We start from the raw sequence: 23693 nt of genomic DNA, 5'->3' as shown, positions 1-23693 counted from the left end.
GAAGGCGTGTGACTTTCCAGGAGCACCCATCTTACCGAGTCCGAACAGACATGCTCAGCCTGGTTCAATCATGAGGCCGTGAAGTGGAGCAACTGAAGGTCCGGGTGTAGGAGACGACCGTAGCTCCGCAAAATGAGGTCGGAGCTGAGAGGTAGACGTAGGGGAGCTCGGAATTGACAGGTCCAGCAGGATAAGGTACCAACACCGGCGTGGCCAGGCAGGGACCACCAGTATGACGTCCGCCTTGTCCTGGTGGACCTTGAGGAGCACCTTGTGGACCAGCAGAAATGGCGGGAAGGCGTAAAGCAGTTGGTCCAACCACGTGATCAGGAAGGCATCTGCAATTGAGCCCGGGCTGTGACCCTGGAAGGAGCAGAAGGCTGGGCACTTCCTGTTGGTCCATGAAGCAAACAAGTTGATTCGGGGAAACTCCCAAATGCGGAAAACAGAGTGAATGATGTCCAGGGGAATCGACCATTCATGCGTGAGAAAACGCCTGCTCAAGCTGTCCGTCATACGTTCTGGACACCCAGCAGGTATGAGGCCTGAAGGGTGATGGAGTGGGCTAAACAGAATTCCCACAGAAGGGGGGCTTCTTGGCAGGGCAGCGATGACCGGGCTCCGCCTTGTTTGTTTAGGCAGAACATGGCCGTGGTGATGTCTGTTAGGACTGCTACACAACAGTTTTGTAAGCGGGGAAGGAATGCTTGGCACGCAAGGTGAATCACCTTCAACTCCTTGATATTGATGTGCAGGGACAGCTCTTTTTCGTGCCATACACCCTGCGTTGTCAGACTCCCGAGGTGCACCCCCCATCCCAGAGCAGATGCGTCTGTAACCAGGGTCAGGGTGGGTTGAGGGGGACGAAACAGGACCCCGGCACCCACCATACGGGGATCCAGCCACCAACATAGGGGGTCGCGTATGCATCTTGGGACCGTGAGCACGATTATCCAGATTGTTGCGGTCTGGTCGATATACCGACGCCTGGAGAAGCCTAAGTCTTAGTCTGGCATGTTGCACTATGTAGGACAGGATGCCATGTGACCCAGCAACCTGAGACACTGCCTTGCTGTGGTGGTGGGAAACCTGCAGAGGCTGGTAACTATGCTTGCTATAGCCAGGCGCCAGGCCTCCGGGAGGAAAGCTTGCGCTTGGTTTGCGTCCAGGACTGCCCCGATGAACTCTACTGTCTGGGTAGGGAAGAGGACAGATTTGCTGACGTTTAGCATGATGCCCAAGCAACTGAACTTGTCCACGACCAGTTGCACTTGAGACCAGACTTGTTGGTGAGACCAGCCCCATATAAGCCAGTTGTCGAGGTACGGGAGACGTGCACGTGGTGTCGGCGAAGAAAGGCTGCCATGACCGCCATACACTTGATGAAGACGTGAGGGGTTGTGCACAAGCCCAAAAGGAGGGCTGTGAACTGATAGTGTGTCTTGTTCATCACGAAATGGAGAAAACATCTGTGGGGCTGGGTAATCGAAATGTGAAAGTAAGCGTCTTTCATATCATATCCTTTTGCCTTGGGGACGAGGAAGTAGCGGGAGTAGAATCCCTTGCCCCATTACTCGAGGCACTTCCTCTACTGCCCCTAGGGCAAGGAGGGGTTGTACCTCCTGGATGAGGAGTTGCTTGTGAGAAGGGTCCCTGAAGAGGGACGGGGAGGGGTCTGTGTGGAACAGAAATGGATAGAATATCCCGCCTGTACTGTGCGGAGGACCGAACGGTCCAATGTAATGAGGGACCAGGCATGCTAGAAATGGGACAGATGGTTCAGAAAGGGTTAATTGTCCGGGATGTGAGCTGGTAGTCCGTCCTCGAGTGTACCTTCAAAATGGATGCTTAGGGCCCAGAGGTGGCTTGGATTGCCCTTGACCCTGCCGGGGGGGGGGGGAGGGGGAGGGGGGCGGATGGGACGTGGGGACGTGATGGTCTATGCTGAGGGTACCTGCTTCTCCGACATGAGAAGTCCTGCCTGGGTCTAGGTGGGAAGGGGCACTGTTGCATGGTCTGGGGCTTAAACGGCTTTCTTTAAGTAGCCAGGATATGCATGCCCAAGGATTTAATAGTATTTCTTGTATCCTTCAGGGTATGCAGGTGGGAATCTGTTTGCTCTGCAAACAGGCCCTAGCCATCAAAGGGGAGATCTTGTATGGTGTGTTGCACCTCAGGCAGAAGACCTGAAGACTAGAGCCAGGCATACTGACGCATGGCGATGTCGTATGCCAGAGTGTGTGCAGCTGCGTCTGTAGCATCGAGGGAACCCTGAAGGGAGGTTCAAGCTACTAACTTGCCCTCCTCGGCAAAATGGCCCTCAGTTCTGTATGAGCCTCTGCAGGGAGAAAGTCTTGGAACTTAAAAGGACCACAGACCACGAGTTGAAATTATATCTACTGAGGATCGCAAGCTGGTTCGTGATCCGTAGTGAAAGGCCACCAGATCTTCCTGGTCGCCTGGGGTAGCCCCTACCACAGGTGCTGACTCCACGGGTTGCTCCAGGTCTGGAGGAGGGTGGCTAAGGGTCACCTCAGGAGGCCGGGCGTCTGATTGTGTTGAAGGGCGGGCCACGGGAGGGGCGCCATGGGCCTGATGATATGCCCAGGGGGTCCAAAATTGCTACTGGGGTTGCCAGTGGGTCATGACCAAGGCTTCTTGGGCCTGACTGGGGAATGTCCGAGGCCCCTGAAGCTACTGGAAGGGGATTGGGAGTGTGACGGCCAAGGGGGAGCGGTGTGTGAATGGAGCGAGGGGGGCACCGAGTCCCTTGACGGATGAGGGCCGTCCGGTGATCGGCGTCAATGCTGACTGTGACCACGACCGGTGCCATGTTGAAGAGCAGTGCCGTGTCGGGGAGCGGTGCTGTGAAGAGGATTGGTGCCGCGAGGTTGGCGAGCACGATCTGGACCTCGAGCGGGACCATGTTCTGGCAGTCGACGACAACCTTGAGCGTGAACGGTTCCGAAGGTCATGGCTGCGGGACAAGCGCCGCGAGTTTAACCGGTGTCTTGAATCAGACCGGTAGGTGGAGCGGTGCGGGGACTCAGAACGATGCCGGGAACTCAGGGTGGGGTGGAGATGCTGGTCTGAGAGCTAAAAGTCCGAACATCGCCGGTTTGCCCCCAAACAGTACCAGGACTCGGGCCGGAGCCAGTGCTTGAATCGGGAACACCGGTGCTGTCATTTCGATGAGCCCTCTGGCGGCCTCAAAAGTATCTGGAGTGGAAGGCAATATAACCTCTTCCACTTGTAAGGTCCCTTGTGGTGCGGGACTGGCATGAGCAGACTGAGGTCTAGTGGCTTTGTCAAGTATACAGGCCTGGTCCAAAGTTTGCTCGGCTGGGGCCGCAGCAACCGCTTCGGGCCCAATGGAGGGTCCTTCCAAGGCTTACTTTTTTCAAGCGACCGGGGAGTGGGAGTGGTGCCAGGGTGGATGTTTTTGGGGCCCAGAAGACCGTTGGTCCCGAGGCGGGCGCAGGATCTTTTGCGATGTGGCTGGTACCATTGGGGGAACACTGCGCAACGAGGCGCTTGGTCCCGTGTCTTGGGAGGGACGCAATGCAGACTCCATGAGGAGTTGCTTAGGCAGATTTCCCTCTTTTCTTTGTTTGGGGCTTGAATGCTTTCCAGATCTTATACTTGTCAGCCTTATAGCCCTCCCCCAGACACCTAAGGCAGGAGTCGTGGGGATTGCCCGTGGGCATTGGTTTGTTACAAGAACTGCTGGGTTTGAAGCCGTGGGACGGCATGCCCCAGAGCCCTGCAGGGCAGTTGTTGAAGGGTGGAACTGCCCCCAACTACTAAACTACACTTAACACTAAGATAGCTATCAACAATTAACTAACACAGGTAACTACTAAGAGAAAGCTAGGGATTAGTGGAACACTTGATAAACAAAAGGCCTCTGTTCCAACAACCATCAAGGGCGGTAAGAAGGAACTGAATGGGGGTCGGGCCGGCAGGGTCTTATATAGGGCCATATCGGCGCCACTCCAGGGGCTCCCCAGCCGGCCCAACGGGTAGCTGCTAGGGAAAAAGTTTCTGACATCCGTGCACATGGTGCATGCACACACCTAACTGGAATTGATATGAGCAAGCAGTCGAAGAAGAACAAGAGTAATCAATTACGGTGGGCTATTATCTGCAGGAGAAAAAAACCAAAAACTTTTGTAGTGATAATCAGGGTGGCCCATTTCCAACAATTGACAAGCAAGTGTGAGTAACAGTAGGGGGGAAATTTTAGCATGGGGAAATATTTTTACTGTGTGTAATGACCCATCCACACGCAGTCTTTATTCAAGCCTAATTTAATGGTGTCCAGTTTGCAAATTAATTCCAGTTCTGCAGTTTCTTCTTAGAGTCTGTTTTTGAAGTTTTTTTGTTGGAGTATTGCGACTTTGATGTCTGTAATTGAGTGACCAGGGAGGCTGACATGTTCTCTGAATGGTTTTTGAATGTTATAATTCTTGACGTCTGATTTGTGTCACTACGCAAATGAATAAATGGACACAAATCAGACGTCAAGAATTATAACATTTGGCTGTAGTTAACTTTTAGGTTCTCTAAATATAACATCTCCTTGTTCAATTCACTTCAAAATGTTTTTTTTTTTTAAAAAAATGTACCTCACTCCTAGGTTATTAAAGTGAAGATCAACTAAGCATTTTAGACAAGAGGCCAAAATCTGGTTTATAACGGAAACTCAGTTGCAACCTTAAAGTGATAGCATCTATTTAGTGCAACCATTTCTTATGATTTCCTGTGTAATCAATTGCTAAAATAAAGATTTTAAGTTATACTGTACCTTATCCCAGATAAGCTGTCAAAAGCATGCAGGTCTAAAACTTCACAGAGATCAACTCTAAAAGAAAAAAAATAAACCCATAAAAAACAGTCTTCATACTTTTCTCAACTTAAATATTTTATAGTAGTAAACAATAATGCAAAAAGTTCAACTACAACACAGGCTTGTGATGTTTGACAGACACAAAGCTATTTGAATGACTTCATTCACCAGATGTAAAGGTATTAGATAATTGTCTCAAAGCAGGCTATTGCTATGATTCTTTTGTTGCATTTTTAAATAGGTTTCCAGTGGAAAAAATAGTATTAAATCACGTAATTAAAGACTTATCATAATATAAATGAACAAGGGGCCTGACTTGACTTTTCAACCATAACATACTTTCCATATATTTTTTGCATGTTGTTTCCCAGATTTTTAAAAACACAAAGTGAAAACTAAAAACAAAACAATCTGCATCATGTGGAAACATAATCCCACATGGGTCAGCTGCTGGGCTGGAACCTTTAGATCTTCTATGTGCTCTAGTCACTAAAGGGAGATGAGGCAAACATTTTAACGAGTTTCACAGCTGTTTGCTGACAGCACAGGAATGCTGAAATTCAGGAATCCTCAAGTTCTATTCCAGGTTCTCAGAGGAGTTTATCTAGTGGTTTCAAACCCTTCAGCCCTTATTTTCCTCTACCCCCAAGATTGACAGACCCTTTCTGCCCCAGACTTCTCCAGCCTGTTCTTACCCCATGTCCCAGGACCTCAGGTCTTCGTTCCTGTCTCCAGCACATCAAGCCCTGGTGTGGAGCCAGGAAGAACAACTGTAGGGAAAGTCCTACTCAGACTCTGCAGCTATGGCCTAGAGCATACTCACTAGAATTGGATTCTGAAGAATTTAGTTGCCAAACTAACAAATCTGTCCTGAGCATGTGAAAACAGATTTTCAAAAGGTTCATAACTTGGCCAAATTTGGGTGGAATTTCATGAGGACAGCAAAAGGCACACCCCCAAGCCAAGGCAACTCCTCTTCCAAACTTGAGGTCCTGGCTTGAAAGTGTGGTGCTAGAGCTTCTCAACAACACAGCTGCAAAAGTGGTTTGTTTGTTTTGTTTGGTAAAAACAGGGGCAAATCTATGGATTATCCCTAACTTTGTTCTGAGAAATAGCTGAACAATTTTTGCAGAAATTCTTGATCTCCGCAACCCCCACCCTCCCAAATTCAGCCTGAGGCAGACACCTAGCATGGAAAATTTCAGCCCAAATAGTTCAAGTCTGGCAAAATAACAACTGCATACAGGGTCTTATAACAGATAGTGTTGGACAACCTTAACTATAAAAGTGTTTCTACCTAGGCCTCCTATCACACACACACCCCTTTTCAGAAAAGTACAATATACATTCCCTTACATTCCAGTTCAGGTGTCACTGCTAGGACAAAAGGTTGGCTTTACAGAACTGGTTATTTTGTTATTGAAAATATGAAAGCAAAGATATGGTTAAAAGGAAAAATCCACAGGCCTCTGGGTCTTGGCCAACTATTATTATTAAACATGCACCCACCAACAAGTATACAAAGCTGTTTCTAGGGTGAAAGATTTTTAAGGTACAATGCATAGCATACATACACTTCTTCTTTAGTTTATGACCAGCTGTGTCTGAATTGTCTGTTCTCAGTAGTACTCCATAAACTCATACTAAGGTCGCAGAAACACTCAGGCAGATTGTAAATGCTCCTACCTCTTGCATAATATTGACTGGGAATGGACAGAAAAAAATCTTATTTAAAGGATGTGCGCTCTCAAGTACCATGCTAATAAGCTAATTTTACTATTAATATAACTGTGTCACTATTTCAAGTTTTGGACAGACAGTGCAAGATAGAGAAACAGTGTCAATCTCTGAAGAGTATTTAACTAGGAACATAGGAGTTATAGATTCATAGACTTTAAGGTCAGAAGGGACCATTACGATCATTTAGTCTGACCTCCTGCACAATGCAGGCCACAGAATCTCACCCATCCACTTCAATAACAAACCTCTAACCTATGTCTGAGTTACTGAAGTCCTCAAATTGTGGTTTGAAGACCTCAAGATGCAGACTCTCCTCCAGCAAGTGACCCGTGACCCATGCTGCAGAGGAAGGCAAAAAACCTCCAGGGCCTCTGCCAATCTGCCCTGGAGGAAAATTCCTTCCCAACCCCAAATATGGGCAAGACTCACCAGCCAGCACCCAGGAAAGAATTCTCTGTAGTAACTCAGATCCCATCCCATCTAACATCCCATCACAGACCACTGGGCATACTTACCTGCTGATAATCAAAGATCAATTGCCAGATTAATTGCCAAAATTAGGCTATCCCATCATAGCATCCCCTCCATAAACGTATCGAGTTTAGTCTTAAAGCCAGATATGTCTTTTGCCCCCACTACTCCCCTTGGAAGGCTGTTCCAGAACTTCACTCCTCTAATGGTTAGAAACCTTCATCTAATTTCAAGTCTAAACTTCCTAGTGTCCAGTTTATATCCATTTGTTCTTGTGTCCACATTGGTACTAAGCTTAAATAAATTCCTCTCCCTCCCTAATATTTATCCCTCTGATATATTTATAAAGAGCAATCATATCCCCCCTCAACCTTCTTTTGGTTAGGCTAAACAAGCCAAGCGCTTTGTGTCTCCTTTCACAAGACAGGTTTTCCATTCCTCGGATCATCCTAGTAGCCCTTCTCTGTACCTGTTCCAGTTTGAATTCATCCTTCTTAAACATGGGAGCCCAGAACTGCACACAGTATTCCAGATGAGGTCTCACCAGTGCCTTGTATAACGGTACTAACACCTCCTTATCTTTGCTGGAAATACCTCACCTGATGCATCCTAAAACTGCATTAGCTTTTTTAAATGGCTATATCACATTGGCAGCTCATAGTCATCCTGTGATCAACCAATACTCTGAGGTCCTTCTCCTCCTCCGTTACTTCCAGCTGATGTGTCCCCAATTTATAACTAAAATTCTTTTATTAATCCCTAAATGAATGACCTTGCACTTTTCACTATTAAATTTCATCCTATTACTATTACTCCAGTTTACAAGGTCATCCAGATCTTCCTGAAGGATATCCCAGTCCTTCTCTGTGTTAGCAATACCTCCCAGCTTTGTGTCATCGGCAAACTTTATTAGCACATTCCCACTTTTTGTGCCAAAGTCAGTAATAAAAAGATTAAATAAGATTGGTCCCAAAACTGATCCCTGAGGAACTGCACTAGTAACCTCCTTCCAGCCTGACAGTTCACCTTTCAGTACGACCCGTTGTAGTCTCCCCTTTAACCAGTTCCTTATCCACCTTTCAATTTTCATATTGATCCCCATCTTTTCCAATTTAGCTAATAATTCCCCATGTGGAACCGTATCAAATGCCTTACTGAAATTGAGGTAAGTTATATCCACTGCACTTCCTTTGTCTAAAAAAATCTGTTACTTTCTCAAAGAAGATCAGGTTGGTTTGGCACGATTTCCCTCTTGTAAAACCATGTGGTATTTTGTCCCAATTACCGTTGACCTCAATGTTCTTAACTATTTTCTCCTTCAAAATTTTTTCCAAGACCTTACATACTACAGATGTCAAACTAACATGCCTATAGTTACCCGGATCTTCTTCGTTAGAAGACAAAGATGACAAAAGCTCCTGATCTACCATTACTATATATACTTTTATCGTGTCCCCTCTTATTTGTCTCCTTTCTAAGACAAGCAATCCCAACATTTTCAATATAATTTCATGAGTTTTTCCAGGTCCTAATCATTTCTGTGGCCCATCTCTGAACCCCCTCTAATTCAGCATTCGATTAAATTGAGGAAGACTGAAATATAGCTACACTTCCCTCTCCTAAAAGCTATTTAGCGGGCAATATGATCCATGTAATGTTTTAGATTATATATTACTCCTCTTCCCTGATATAACGCGACCCAATATAACACAGTAAAGCAGTGCTCCGGGGGGCGGGGCTGCGCACTCCGGTGGATCAAAGCAAGTTTAATATGATGCGCTTTCACCTATAACATGGTAAGATTTTTTGGCTCCTGAGGACAGCGTTATATCGAGGTAGAGGTGTATTATGTTTCCTTCTTCATAAAGGAATTTGAAGTTGAAAGATGTTGCAACAGTGACTGCAGAGCATCTCTTCCGCCACTATGCAACAAAGGGCTGATTGCTTTCTACTGCTTTTCCCTCTTATACCCTGCGTACAGGGTGTATGCATGGAATTTAGGATTTGTCTTATTGTATGGATGTCATGATAAGTATGACCAGATCAGCACAAACATAGATACCCAGACTTTAGTATTGTCCAGCTAATATGCCAAGTTTATCATCATCATCAAATCATGTACAAACTGTGAGAATAGTCTTCCCCCCCCCCCCAACACACACTTTTCCCCCCCCAACTGAACTTGGAGTCAAGATTGTATTCTCAGACATTTTTCTCCCTGTCTACATGGTCACCTGTTTCAATAAGAATCACATATGCCAACACACATACCATTACCAAGGTTACAGTCTCTAGATTCATGGTACTAGCAATAGTTAATGGAATCTATAGTTTTGCTGCAGAAGTCTACAAAATATTGCAGAAACTTTTAAAACCAAAGCTGCATAAGAACAAAGGAACTACTGTAAAGAGCCAGATTTATAAAAGCACTCAGCATCCATAAAAGGGGATGATTTTCAAAGAAGCTCAGCTCCCATTTAGACAAGTAAATGAAGTGGCCAGATTTTCAAGAGTGCTCAGCATCCAGCAACTCCCCCTGTTGCCTATGGTAACTGGTGGATGCAGAAGAATTTTGAAAATCTAGCCCTAAATGTTAAAAAGCCCACTGACTATTTTTTGTTATAAAGAGAGACATGCTGATTTAACAAAAATTATTTAGTTAAGATCACCAGAAAAAGCAATAAATGAGCAATCGGAAACACTCCATAATTGAGTTTATGATTAAGGGCCCTCTGTAGCATTGTTTATTCTTGTTCCAAGTATTCTTCAGCAGAATTTAAAAGTTAATAAGAAAGGAGTGTGAAGTTGTAGAAGCTTCTTAAACACATTTCACCTTCCTAGTTGAACAAAGAAACAAAAACAATATGAGGGTAATCCGTATAAACTAACATGACAGTCACTGCAGAGAAGACTTTTAATAGTACAACTGTTTAGCAGCAGGACAGAAAACTTCCAGCAAGGAGCAGCTTGCAAGCAGAATTTCAAATAAGTTAAATCAATGGACATGTTAACAAGATTAACATTATTGGAAATGTAAAGCATCCAAACACTGACCATCAGATAAACTCAGACACACTACCATCTGAAAATTTCTTTAATAAAATTCCATGGCGCTATCAAAAAAAAGCAGGCCTTTCTACCTATCTTCCTATATTGGCACCGGCCATAGTCTTATCGGAGCACCTCTCGTGAGTAAGAATGGCAACAACCTCTCTTCCCCTTCCCTGTTAGTAAGGGGCAAGCTTCGGGGTTTGTGTTTTGGTTTTAATAATTACTGAACACACAAGAGAAGACTGTTGGTGCAAGTAAGGGTACTATCGTGGGAGAGTGTGGGAAAAAGGTGTATGTTTTGTATTTAGTTCTGAATGCTGGGAGGTTAGCCATTCTTATTTCATCTGGCAATCTTGGGCCAGCTCCTGTCTGCTACACCCACAATTCTCCCCCTATCGAGCAACAGTTTCCTTGTTCCACTGACAAAAGTCATCACTATTAAATTTCATCCTATTACTATTACTCCAGTTTACAAGGTCATCCAGATCTTCCTGTAGAATATCCCAGTCCTTCTCTGTATTAGCAATACCTCCCAGCTTTGTGTCATCCGCAAACTTTATTAGCACATTCCCACTTTTTGTGCCAAAGTCAGTAATAAGAAGATTAAATAAGATTGGTCCCAAAACCGATCCCTGAGGAACTCCACTAGTAACCTCCTTCCAGCCTGACAGTTCACCTTTAAGTACTACTACCGTTGTAGTCTCCCCTTTAACCAGTTCCTTATCCACCTTTCAATTTTCATATTGATCCCCATCTTTTCCAATTTAGCTAATAATTCCCCACGTGGAACCGTATCAAATGCCTTACTGAAATCGAGGTAAATTAGATCCACTGTGTTTCCTTTGTCTAAAAAAAAATCTGTTACCTTCTCAAAGAAGGAAATCAGGTTGGTTTGGCACGATCTCCCTTTTGTAAAACCATGTTGTATTTTGTCCCAATTACCATTGACCTCAATGTCCTTAAATACTTGTTCCTTAAATTTTTTTTCCCCAAGACCTTGCATACTACAGATGTCAAACTAACAGGCTATAGTTATTTGGATCACTTTTTTTCCTTTCTTAAAAATAGGAACTATGTTAGCAATTCTCCAGTTGTATGGTAGAACCCGAGTTTACGGATTCATTAAAAATTCTTGCTAACGGGCTTGCAATTTCATGTGCCAAGTCCTTTAATATTCTTGGATGGAGATTATCCCCCCGATTTAGTCCCATTAAGCTGTTTGAGTTTGGCTTCTACCTCGGATGTGGTAATATCTACCTCCATACCCTCATTCCCATTTGTCATCCTACCATTATCCAACTGGTACCACATCACTGAAAAGCTATGTAAATGACCTAGAGATTTCTACATATAAGCCTCAATTACAGCAAGATTGCCAGCTGCTTCAATGTATCAGAGCCATCTTGGCTGTGTCTACCCTAGAACTTTTCCAACCAGTGATGCTCCTCCAATGGCACTGCTAGTGCAGACAGTCTCAATAACTGAAAGCCACTGTCAGGTCAAATTTAGCCCAAAAAAATTAATTAAGTTTTTGCAAAATCTAAACCCAATACAAGTATAATAAGGGATTTATTTTTTTAGTATTCCAGTGTTGATTAAAAACTCCTAATTTTCTTTGAATGTATGCATTTAAACCTTACTAAGTCTGGAAATGACTAACTGGAAACTGATAGTATATTTTCAATTTCTAAGCTGAAATGTAAAGAGAAAGCGAACAGCATAAGACTTCTTTTTAAAAGTGTTAGTTTTAATCTAAAGTGCTGATAGTAAAATAGGCAAGGAGTTATTTAATTAGTTTTCCTTTAAAATGAATAGAACTAAAAAAATATACAGCAATTTGTCACAACAGAAATAGGAAGTGGCAGCAAGTGATACTGCCCAATACTAAATATTACCTTGATCTCTGAGTTTCTAAAATTTTGACAAGTCCATTTATTGACCTGAAAAAGGGTGGGGAAAAAAAGGAGAAATTAGATGTGACTAAAAACTGAATTCTATAATGTAGTGAACTAAGCAGGGAAATGAGAACCAGGAACTCCCGAGTAATAATTCAACTCTGTTATTAAATTGTTGTACAACCCTATAGCAATCTCAGTTTTTATTTCTCTCTCAGCTTGCCAGGGGATTCATTATCCATGACAGAGGACTACTGTTACAGAGGACAGATTTTATTTAAGCAAAATTTCTCCCCTTAGTACATGTTGCTGGGCCTAAACATTTTTACTTTTATTTAGGACATTTTTTTAGTTAAAGTGGTGAAATGGGATAAGACTTTTTCAAACTCAGTTTTTGGTGTGTGTTTTTTCATTCCTCACACAGGATGTGGGGGTTTTGTGCTGGCAGCAGAAGACATTTTTGCCTACACCTATAACCACTAATCTTGTCCAGGTTATTTGTTTATTTACTCACAAATGATAATTATTCCTTGCCTCCACAGATATCTATTAATTATTTGTAAAGGTATCTTTAGAAATATTTCTAAGTATTTTACAAAAAATCTGAAGTCTGAAAAGTTAAAAAGGGGTTATACAGTTACTAGATAAGGATGGTGCACAGCAATCACCACATGAAAAACACCAAGATTTGTGGAAGTACGTAATTGTATTGGAACACTATTTAATCTCTCTCTCTCATGTGAGCAAATAATTTGTGTCATGGTAATCATGCAATCTCCAATCCCTGTGCCAGTCATAAGAAGCAGAAGTCTTTACATAAACAAAAAACTGTCAGTCAGTATAACTTATTCATACTATCAGTTTCATACCTGACAGCTGTTCTTATTTTATTCAGTTCTTCTTGTGAAATCAAATCTGTTTTATTGATGATTATTAGATCAGCTAGTGCAACCTGCCTACACAGGAAGACAAAATAAAAGAAGACTAAAATGTATACATTCATTTTCCACAATGCAAAGTTACCACACTTCCCATGCCCTCAAAAAAAAAAAAAGGGGGGGGGGCATATCATGACCAAAGCAAGAAAGTCTGTATTGAATTAGGAGACCAATCAATATATCAGTTGGACCATGTAGCACTTTCTGATATACTGCATTGTTGACAGGGTCAGGGAGTGTTCTGCTACTAAAAACATTTCTTGCAACTTCTTTGTAAAATTATTGCATTAAAACAATTCATTTTAGATTACAGTGTTAAGGACAAAGCTTTTTTCATTAAGACTGTACTCGTAAATTCTGTATATCTTACTCTTCATAAACTATGAATCCACTAGCATTTTTTCCCCAAATTTCCTACTGATGATATCACCAGCAAAGTCAGATCATCAGCATTTTAATAACCATGTTGTCTGACTCTGTGCAAAACAGGTCAAGATTAGATAGTGATTAAAATACCAGTGGCCTGTCTACACTAGTGATCCCACTGTTACCACCACTACTGGAGCTGCACTGGTATGTTACAAGAAAAAAGCAACGGCAGATGAGGCCATGCAAAATAACGCTCACTCCAGTGTAGAGGATTAAACTGAGATCTTTTAGATCTCTAGTACTTTGGGATAGGCAATCTATGAACCACTTAGTCCCTCTTACAGTCTGAATTCAAGATATTAAGCAACATAAAAAAATTCTAAAGCTGTTTTTAAAGTAAACCTCTTAAATTTATTTCTTTACTTTTCAGTTTACTTTGGGCATCTGACAAAACTTTGTACATAGCCTATTTAACTATATAGGCAGTTCCCCCTGCCATTTACACGGAACTTTTTTTTTTAAAAAAAGAAGAAGATAGGATTGTAAAATCCAGATGCTGGAAGGGGGACTAAAGTGCAAGTGCAGCACTTGAAACTACTTTTGTGTGTGGGGTGGGGGTGGTGTTTGGGTTTTTTAAACAAACTGACTAGATCTTAAGGTGTATGCAGTGTTTTTGTAGCCATGTTGGTCCTAGGATATTAGAGAGACAAGGTGGGTGAGGTATATCTTTCACTGACCAACTTCCATTGGTGAGAGACACAAGCTTTTGAGTTTACACAGAGCTCTTCTTCAAGATCTGGGAAATACTCTGTGTAAGCTCGAAAGCTTGTGTCTCTCACTACCAGAAGCTAGCCCAATAAAAGATATTGCCTCACCCACCTTGTCTCTAGATCCTAAGTCGACAGTGAACAAATGCACTGGGATAACTTTCACTTCCTATGAACATTTACACACTGAAGTTGCTAACTTTTACCAATTTTATATTAATAGTTTTTATACCGATACCTAGTTGCTTCATTGATAAGGCCATCAGGTTTTTCCTCTGTCAAATGCTGAACAAAGATTAAAAACAATTATTACATCAAGAGTATTCATGTAACAAATACCCACTTAAACATACATCAAAATCAAGGTAAAAATCAGTTTTAGATACATTATTAAAGAAATTAAGGGGGGGTGATATCTAGAGTATTAGAAAGCCCCAACTCATCTTTATTATTTATATAAACAAAGTGATGATAAAAACCAGACATCCACTCTTTCCTTAAGTTCAAATCTGTTTCTTTACCAACATTTTTCTTTTGTTTATTATCGCAGGATTGCTGTAGAATGCTGAGCTGTTAACAGTTTTTGTTTAAATGTTTAGGTTTATTGTGAGGTAAAAAAAGCATTAGAACCCATGTTGTGCATTAGTTTACAGAGAAAAATTAGGTATTTTAAGATCAAAAGCTAAATAAAAAGAGTAATGTATATTTCAAACAAATAGTAAGTTATTTATCGAGGTAACTGCAAGATGCCTAAGGGTTATTAAACTAGTTTGGGGGAAATCACGCATTAGAATCTACCACTTTACTTTTTTGTTTTAATTACATTTTGCTTATCAGGTGACAAGTTATATCTTTAACTTTTGCCCCAGGTCTGCATGGGTAGGCCACCATCACCCAGTAAACCTGTCATAATTTCTGTTTCAAAGGATTGGGGTGCACAAGAGTTCATGTCTGATGAGCCTATGATAGTTACACAGGATTGTGATTATCCCATTATCTGTGCTCTCCGCTGACCCAACAATCAACTATACTATTTTAAAATTGATTTGGTTTTAAAAAACCTGCTGATTTAAGGTGGAAATAAATTCCATGGCATGCACATCAATTTAAAAAAATATAGAAAACTACTCGTTCAAATAGATTGGTTAGACATCCAACATGACTTGGTCCTAAAAAAATCCTATTGCATAATGTCAGTCTATTTTTTTCCCTAGCTTTTAAAGTCAAAACTGTTTTCTAACTGAATTGTTTAAACAGGCTATGCAATAACAGGAGGACTAGAATGAAACCTCTCTTCTGACCTTTTCTCTGTAACTCGCTACTCATTGATTCTATTGCATTAAATGCTGTCAGATTTGTAGCTCTGAAAAGAACAATGTCAGTGGCCTGAGTGTCAGGTCCTGAGAGTAGAGAACTGTCATTTCAAGTTGTCCAATCGTTTGCCCATGATTAAAAAATGAATATTTCAGATTGCTGGGTGACAATCCCATTAGAGTGATAGCCCATGATATCAATTACCACTTCAGTTTCAATTTGGCTGGCTGGCCACAGGGTACTATTTCTTAGCTCTGCTTGTGATGGGTTGGGTCTGTGAAGCATGACACCCTTAAATTGCTGCCTATTATCCCAGTGTCATTACTTGTATTGCCTTCAGAATTCTTTGAATCACAAGTAGCTGCTGAGGTCAGGCTTTGCAACCAAAAGAAATGGACAAGTTAGCAAATTCTCTATACAAAGCAAAAGTTATTTATCTGGCGTATGACTGAGAAAATTTAAAGTTTCTATTATCCTGACAGTATGTCAGTTTTGCGCCGGTTTATTGATTTAATAATGTAAGAAGTTTCTTTGGGCTAGCACAGATGTTAAACATTTACTATGTATTATTTCAAAACTTCTTACTGTTGTTAGCCCTGTACTCAACAAATGTAAGAACATCCACTAAACCCAGAAATTAAACAATTATAGTATTCAGGTATACACGACTCTGCTCTGTGCAATTAAATTAGTTTTGCTTCAATATAAAGGAAAACGAAAAATCAGCATTTTGCAACTAACAAAACGTCCAGCATAATGGATTGAAAACAAGTGTGGGAATCAAAAGGTACTAATTCTTGCTCTGCCACTTCTTGTATGGCCTTGGGCAAATCATATAATCTCTCTGTCTCAGTTTCTTCTTTAGTAAAAAGACTAAAACTTATCTCATAGCAATGTTATAAAGATTAATTGGCTAGTGTGCGTAAAGGCTTTTGAAGATGTATAACATTTATAGTGCTTTACATCAGTGCTTCTCAAAGCTGGGCCCCCGCTTGTTCAGGGAAAGCTTTTGTGGTCCAGGCCAGTTTATTTACCTGCCGCGTCCGCAGGTTCGGCCAATCGTGGCTCCCACTGGCTGCTGTTCACCGCTCCAGGCCAATGTGGGCTGCGGGAAGTGGCGCAGGCCGAGGGATGTGCTGGCCACCCTTCCCGCAGCCCCCATTGGCCTGGAGCGGTGAACAGCAGCCAGTGGGAGCTGCAATCAGCCAAACCTGCGGACGCGGCAGGTAAACAAACCGGCCCAGACCACCAGGGGCTTTCCCTGAACAAGCGGCGGACAGACTTTGAGAAGGACTGCTTTACATTATTCTATTTGGATAATAAAACGCTTTTGCAATGCAAAGCAATGCAATCTAAAGATCGTGTCCTGAACACTGTGCCTTACTGAAACAGAATGTGATGTCCGAGCACTTCTGATCATCTAGAATTCTCTATCAGAATTATCAGAGAGATTATAAACTTCCACTCTGGGTACCTCTAACTCCCTTGCGTAAAATGTATCTAATGTTAGGAACGTTTAAAACAAGTTTTCAACTTCCCTCCTTCTGATGCCTCACTATTCTTGAAGCTATCCAGAAAACAGAACTAATGACAAATGGCATGCTTTAATTAATCCTTTACAGATAGTGTTAAACGTTTAAGTACTCTAGCTATTTTGCCAATTATTTGCAATTTTATTTTCATTTCACTGTTCTACATTTCTCCCTCACCAATTGTATTTTGAAAGCACTGAAAAAAACTTCCACAGAATTTTGTAAACTTTACAGCTAGTATATTTTATCACAGTTTTTTCCATTGTTTTACCTCAATGTTTCATATTTGTCTCCCTCACACATGCTTTGTCCATATTAGATCTTTTCTAACCAGATTTTGGAATATTAATAAAAACACTCAAAGGTCACAAAAATGTAGACATAACACCCTAAGGAGCATAGATCAAACAAGGATATCAATGAAAGAATTCTCTCTTAATATTTTTATTTCTCTTTATACACCATCCTTCAGTTTACCTAGAATATTAAGTATCTAGATGTTAAAATCAGGGAAACAAACATTTTCATAGTGTAGATCACATCTTAATTGCATCTGGTTTCATTTTATGATAATAGTGGGCCACCTCTCATTTCACTCAATCTCACAATATCCCTGTGACAATTACGCTAATTGTCTGAAATTGAAAACATGTATTTTTAGCTCTCTAATTTCAAAAAGGCTAAAACTTTTTGGATAGTCACAGCACCTACTGTTCTCATTTCAGTTCTCTTTCCTATCTCCTCTGGTCCTCTCTCCCGACACATACATGTTTTCCTGCCACCTGGTCCTCGCCTCCATTTTCTTGCTGTACAGTCCTCCATTAAACTGAATATATGCCTGGCATCCTGGCTCTCTTCACCTTTGTACATACTGTCTTGCTCCCTTCTTCCTAGCCCTCCTAGATACTCTTTTTCTAATAGCAGTTCTAATTCCACTGATGACTGCCTATTCCAGTTCCTGAGATCAGCTCCTCTTTCCTTTAAAAGTAGCACTGATTGTTGGTTGGGACCAAAGAGAATCTTCATCTTTCCAGCCAATTTTACAGTCATCTAAGCACCTGTTTGCAATGAAGAGCCTGGGTATCTGTATAAATTGCTAGAGACTAAGAGGAACAAGTACCACCTGACCTAACAGTTCTCAGCAGAGAAGTGCTCTGCAGACAACAGCTTGCGAACTACTGTATAACGCTATTTCTTCTTCACCTACAAAGCATTACATTCAAGGGAAAGAAGAGGCTTTTTAACACCTCGTGATTATCTGGATGAAACAATGCTGCAATTTGTTATGAAACTGCAATTGTAATATAGCTTCACACACCACAAGAATTAGCATATTAGAAGTTAGCCCATAAACAAAACATGTAAAAGACCATCACGTCTATCTACTGTTTTGGTTTACAGTATTTTTTTAAATATTACTATCTTACCTGCAATCCATACTTAGCATCAACAACAGACACAATACCTGGGGAAAAAAAGTTTGTAAGTGACATCTAGAATGAAGAGTACTGATTAAGAAATAAACTGAAAACTGCTAAGAGTATGTTAGCTTCTTGAATAATTACAGGGGCAGCAGCAACCTCAATAGTTAAGGTTACACAAGAGTTTTTATTCTAATCCCACTTTCAGTTACTTATAACCTCGCAAAACTCTCACCAATCTGGTTGAAAATATTGTAACTGATTCCTAATTATCTAGGTTCTTATATAGTGCTCATCTACTGTGGTATGTGAGTGCCTACCAAAATGGTGAGGTGTACACATAATACAGATGCATCTTTCTCCTTGTTCCAGTCCGCAGTGATGTGGGGAAAGGTGTTGTGGTGGTGTTATAGGAGTAGTATTCTGAAGGAACTGAGGAGCATGGTCATTCTGATCATTTCTGGGAGCAACTTCCAGATACACAGCCACTTGCCAAGAGAACCATCGCCTGCCACACACAAGCGTCACTCAAGTCTGGCGGTGGAACACAGCTGGCAAAGGAGGTAAACAAGAACAGAAGGTGTGGTGGTCCCTCATGTAACATGGACCAATCCCAAAGTGGACCAAAACTATGCATTTGAATCAGTATTCAATGAGAGAGCCAGTTAAGAGAAAAGACAATGGAAGGCACTGTCTTTTTGGTGGCTTATGTTATTGAGCAGACAGGCTCTCTCAGACCGCCTAAAAGAAATATATATTTTTAAGAAGAAAATAAGTAAAAATGTGAACAAAATAAGCCCAACTACAACACACTAAATATTTCTGAGAGGCTCACCAATTGGTGCAAGAGAAAGAAAGGGGTACAGAGAACAAGAGTGCTAAAGAAAGAGATTGAGAGGAGGAAAAAACCAAACCAACCAAAGATGGGATATATAGATAAGTAACAAGTTTCAGAATTTCCTACTCTATCCAGATCCAGAAATTCTTTAAGTGAAAAGTACTGTGGAATAGTTTCAATGATGCAATTGATACCAAAGAAAGTGAATTCCACCAATACAACCAGATTTTGTAATGGCAAGAAGAAATTCCATAAATCATATCGTTAGTGACTGTTTTACATGCTTCTATACAGTGTTACAGGTATCTGCTCACACACATTGTTTTCAGCTTACGGACAGTTTATCATGATGAAAAGTAGTGCCAATGTAATTAAGAGTCATCACTACCTTTGACTTCAGAATTTGGCGTGTTTGCACAAGTCCAGTAAAAAAAATTTCTAAGGTTTAAATATATTTCATTGAGAAAATAATGAACACGAGGTTACCCGTACATAAATAATAGCAAATAAGTTTTCACCATGCCTCTGCAATCAAGCTACTTGTTTATTTCTTGAAAAGAAATTGTCCTATTAACTCACACTAAAGTGAGAGAAAATCCCTCACAAGTATTATAGAAGATAAACACACACTTTTTCTTACCATCAAGATATATGTCACTTCCGAGTTCAGCATCAACCCAAAACATGGAGGCCACAGCACCTAACAAGCAAGACATTTAGTTGCAAGATGGATGATGTACCAGAAAACACTCATCTCTAAGCAGTTTTTAAATCACACCTGTTCACAGTTGCTAGTCTTCAACTTTCCAGTTGATGCCAGAAGAAAACGAAATCAAGTATTAAAAATGTTGGTTCTCCAACCATATATTTGATGCAATGATGCTGCTGTGAGTCCTGAAAGCAGTGATAGCAACACCTAAGATGTGTGAGCTCTAACAGGTGCATCATAAAAATAAAAAAATTCAAAACAAAAGAAACCCCTCAACATGACTCTACCACCATGTCAGCAACCGCATTTCTTAATTCCAAATTCTTTATAGTTCTCTTCTTGTGTGTTTTTTTTTCCCTCCCTTGGATCCCTGTCATTTCACTAAAACTGATCCATCCTTTTGTTCAAAGGGCCTGTGCTCATCCTCCACACTATTTTCTACACAGTCTCGCACTTCTTCCTCTTCTCCGCATATACTCCTGACTACACTTTCATGATTCTGCTCTCTTACCTCTCGCCAACCATGCATTTAGCATCAGCTTGCCTTGTTGCTCCTTTTCCCTGATCCATTATCTAGGGGAATGTCATTAGTTCCCCCTTCCTCTGCTCTCCCTGGGTGAGCTTATCTACTCCAAGTTTCCGGTACCCCTCTATGTAGTAGCAGAGAGAAAGGAGGGATTTACAGTGAGAGGAAAAAAGGTTGGATCATGACTTCTGAGAGGAGCTAGTTCCTAACGCAGTCTGCTAGGAACCTCTTTCTTCCCTAATACCCTGCCCAGTTCTTCACATGAGAAAGCAGCGTAGGACATAGATGAAGATAACCCAATACAGCACGCTGGGTTCCATACTAGAAAAGTGCAGCAGTTTAATAAAATCAATTTAGATGCATTTAAACCAGTGTAATACTAGTTCATAGCAACATATCTTAAATTGGTAACTGAAGCTTAATTGATACAAGCAAGACTAACTGGTTTAGTGCGTCTAGTAGAGGTTTGCAGAGGTTTCACTACATCCATTTTTAAACTGATTTCATTACACCAGTGCACTTTTCAGGTACAGACAAGGCCTGACCAAAAAAAATTCCAGAGGCTGACAGCACTTCAGAAAAGCTGCATCCATTTCTTCCTCAACCAACAGTATGTAAGTTAATAGAATAAGAATTTTTTGACACCATTAGTAATTTTTTAAAAATAATTAAATTTGGTATTATTTCTGAGCCTGGTACTGGAGCCAAATATCTTTCTGAAATGTCATTTGTAAAATAACTTTGGAAGAGAATGAACTGGTTTCCAAACTGATTTTATAACAGTTAATTATAAAAATCAATATTAAACAAAATGTTTAATTATTGAAGATTAAAGCTTTCCTTTGAACTAGTAATATTTTGTTGAGTTGATACCAAACACTATCTTTTTGAAGACTTCAGAAATTTCAATATTTAACAATGACATTTTACTTCATTACTGATGGTTAAACATTGAAATGAAAAAAACGCTGTATTAAACGTCTAAGGTACTTTTTGTAAGAGTAAAGGTGTTAGCACTAGTGGACTGGCCCAATTCTGACTCAGGTTTATATTTATATTCATTTGTATTCCCACAGCAGTTTATGTTGGCTATGGCATTTTTCATATTTCCTTTCACATACATGTGTGTACATCATGTCGCTGGAACTAATTAGCTGTTGCTATTTCCACCCCAGAAGAGGTTGCTCTTCAGTGATAGGTAGTGTTATACAGCTACAAGAGCTAGATTATCTACTGCCTTGCACCTTGTTTGGTCGCTTATACTCTGCAAAGCATACAATGGTGTCAGTGGAGAATTCTGACTTGGCAACATTTCACAATGCTATTTAATTACAAAGTATTTTCATTTCCTTGAAGGAAAAAATAAGCGTGGGAAGGTAGGCTTTATATGTGCCTCTGAAATAATATGTTCAACCTGTGCGTAAAAAGCAGTCCTGAAAACATGTAGACTAAGATCAGCCAATAAAAGTTAACAAGTCAAAGCCTTTGCAAAAGATATCTGCTCTGAGAGGAAAAAGGTAGAGGGGTATAATATTCATGGTTATTCCTGAAAAGCCCTAGTACAAAAAGGGGCCTAGTGTCTTCAGGATAAATGTTATACATTTATAAATAAGACATCATAATTTGTTTTGACATGAACTGATTTAACATGTAACAGTGCCACAACATGAAGAGGAGAAGCTGACAGCAATGAAAGTATTCTATTTTTCAAAGCATCATGGCTCTAGTTAGTGACAGGGCTGTCTAAAAGAATGAAACATATAGGGAAAAACAATGATAACCGAACTCATTCCAATGTCTAAAGCCATCCAACTGAACTGACAAGATGTGGTCCCCCAAGCATCACTTTGTGTCAACTCTGAAATACCTGTCAGATGTTTACAGTGATTACTCATGCAAGATATAGCAAGGGCCACAAGATCTAATGGTTTCCTGATATCTATTGATTTTTTCCCCTAAAATCTTAATAGTTTTCCAATTTGACTGAAATAGGATGTGTGTGTAACAGGGGCTGAATCAATGTCCTTTCTTTTAAAGAAAATTACTTTACCATGACAATTATTTAGCTTTGGACTGAAGAATGTCAGTCTCCTAAATGGGAAATAAGAATTTCCTTCACTTTCCTGGCTAACAACAGGTTTTTAATTAACAGAGGTCAGGGCAGACTGATTTTAAATAGTTTTCCTTAATTTTAAAATCAACATAAACATGTCATTTTTGTATAGTAAAATATAAACAGCACCCACTGAATCATTGACATCTTTTATTACTGGACTGGAAAAAATAAATAATTAACTATATATGTACATTCAGTATGAGAGATTGTCTACAAATTCAGCAATATTTAACTGTGTGCAACCAGCTGTGAACTGGAAGCTTCTGTATATTCATCTGATTCACACATTTAGATAATATATTTGCCTGTTTGACAGTATGCTCTGTGCCTTAACAAAATACAAGTCCATCATTGACAATCCCCATAATCCATGTACATAATATATATAATTAAAGCATAATAATAGTCCGAAAATGTTACATAAAAATAGCACCTCCTTACTCAGAGCCATCAGTTTTTATACCACACTTCTCACTGCCATGTCTAATATTTGCTGCCTGCATCTTCTGAGCCACACTGAAAAATATTTTATCATCATTTTTTACTCCTGTTAGCCTTCAGAGCTCATATTGCTGCAGGAGAGAATGCTGGATTCTATTCTGGCTTGTGCAACAAAATCTTTAACTGATCCAATTTCATAATTTGTACTGCAGTCAGGCATGTGAACACACACCACACTATCACACATTCAAAATAAAAATGCATACTATGCAAGCAAATAAAAAATGATTTCTAACCTTCTCACAAAAACAGGATATTCACCATGGCTATCATGAATATATAATTATCTACCTGGATCTGCCAATCCAGTGGTTTCTAGTAGTATGTAGTCAAACTTTCCCTTCTTCTGCATCAGGTTCTCAATAGCCTTCAAGCCATTGTCCCTGTTTAAAAAAAAAAAAAAAAAAAGTTTTCAACTAGAGCAGCCTTTACAAGAGCTACAATAGATATGAATATGTTTTATGTTTTTTATTCATATGGAAGGTAATGTGGTTTAATCCTTAAAGCAAGGGACTGGTAGTTAGAATTTGTAGTTTATACTCAGAACTGCCAACTCACTGGCCAACCTTAGACAAATCACTTAACCTCTATCTTATTTTAACTATCTGGTAATAATATATTTTATTGGACCAACTTCTGTTGGTGAGACAGACAAG

At 40.6% G+C, this 23693-nt stretch overlaps 1 protein-coding gene across 1 annotated transcript in view; it reads right to left on the bottom strand.

Moving 5' to 3' along the window:
* The window catches only part of CBWD3 (COBW domain containing 3), a 51413-nt gene that overhangs the window by 20968 nt on the left and 6752 nt on the right, over positions 1 to 23693 (bottom strand). The window contains 7 exon segments of the mRNA XM_045020498.1: positions 4808 to 4864; positions 12007 to 12051; positions 12876 to 12962; positions 14319 to 14365; positions 18354 to 18391; positions 19826 to 19885; positions 23329 to 23420. Of these exon segments, the coding sequence (XP_044876433.1) occupies positions 4808 to 4864; positions 12007 to 12051; positions 12876 to 12962; positions 14319 to 14365; positions 18354 to 18391; positions 19826 to 19885; positions 23329 to 23420 (426 nt within the window).

Source organism: Mauremys mutica, chromosome 6 (assembly GCF_020497125.1).
Source record: "Mauremys mutica isolate MM-2020 ecotype Southern chromosome 6, ASM2049712v1, whole genome shotgun sequence".
Lineage (NCBI taxonomy): Eukaryota > Metazoa > Chordata > Testudines > Geoemydidae > Mauremys > Mauremys mutica.
The sequence above is the reverse complement of the archived record's forward strand: the minus strand, read 5'-3'. Positions and strand labels throughout refer to the sequence as shown.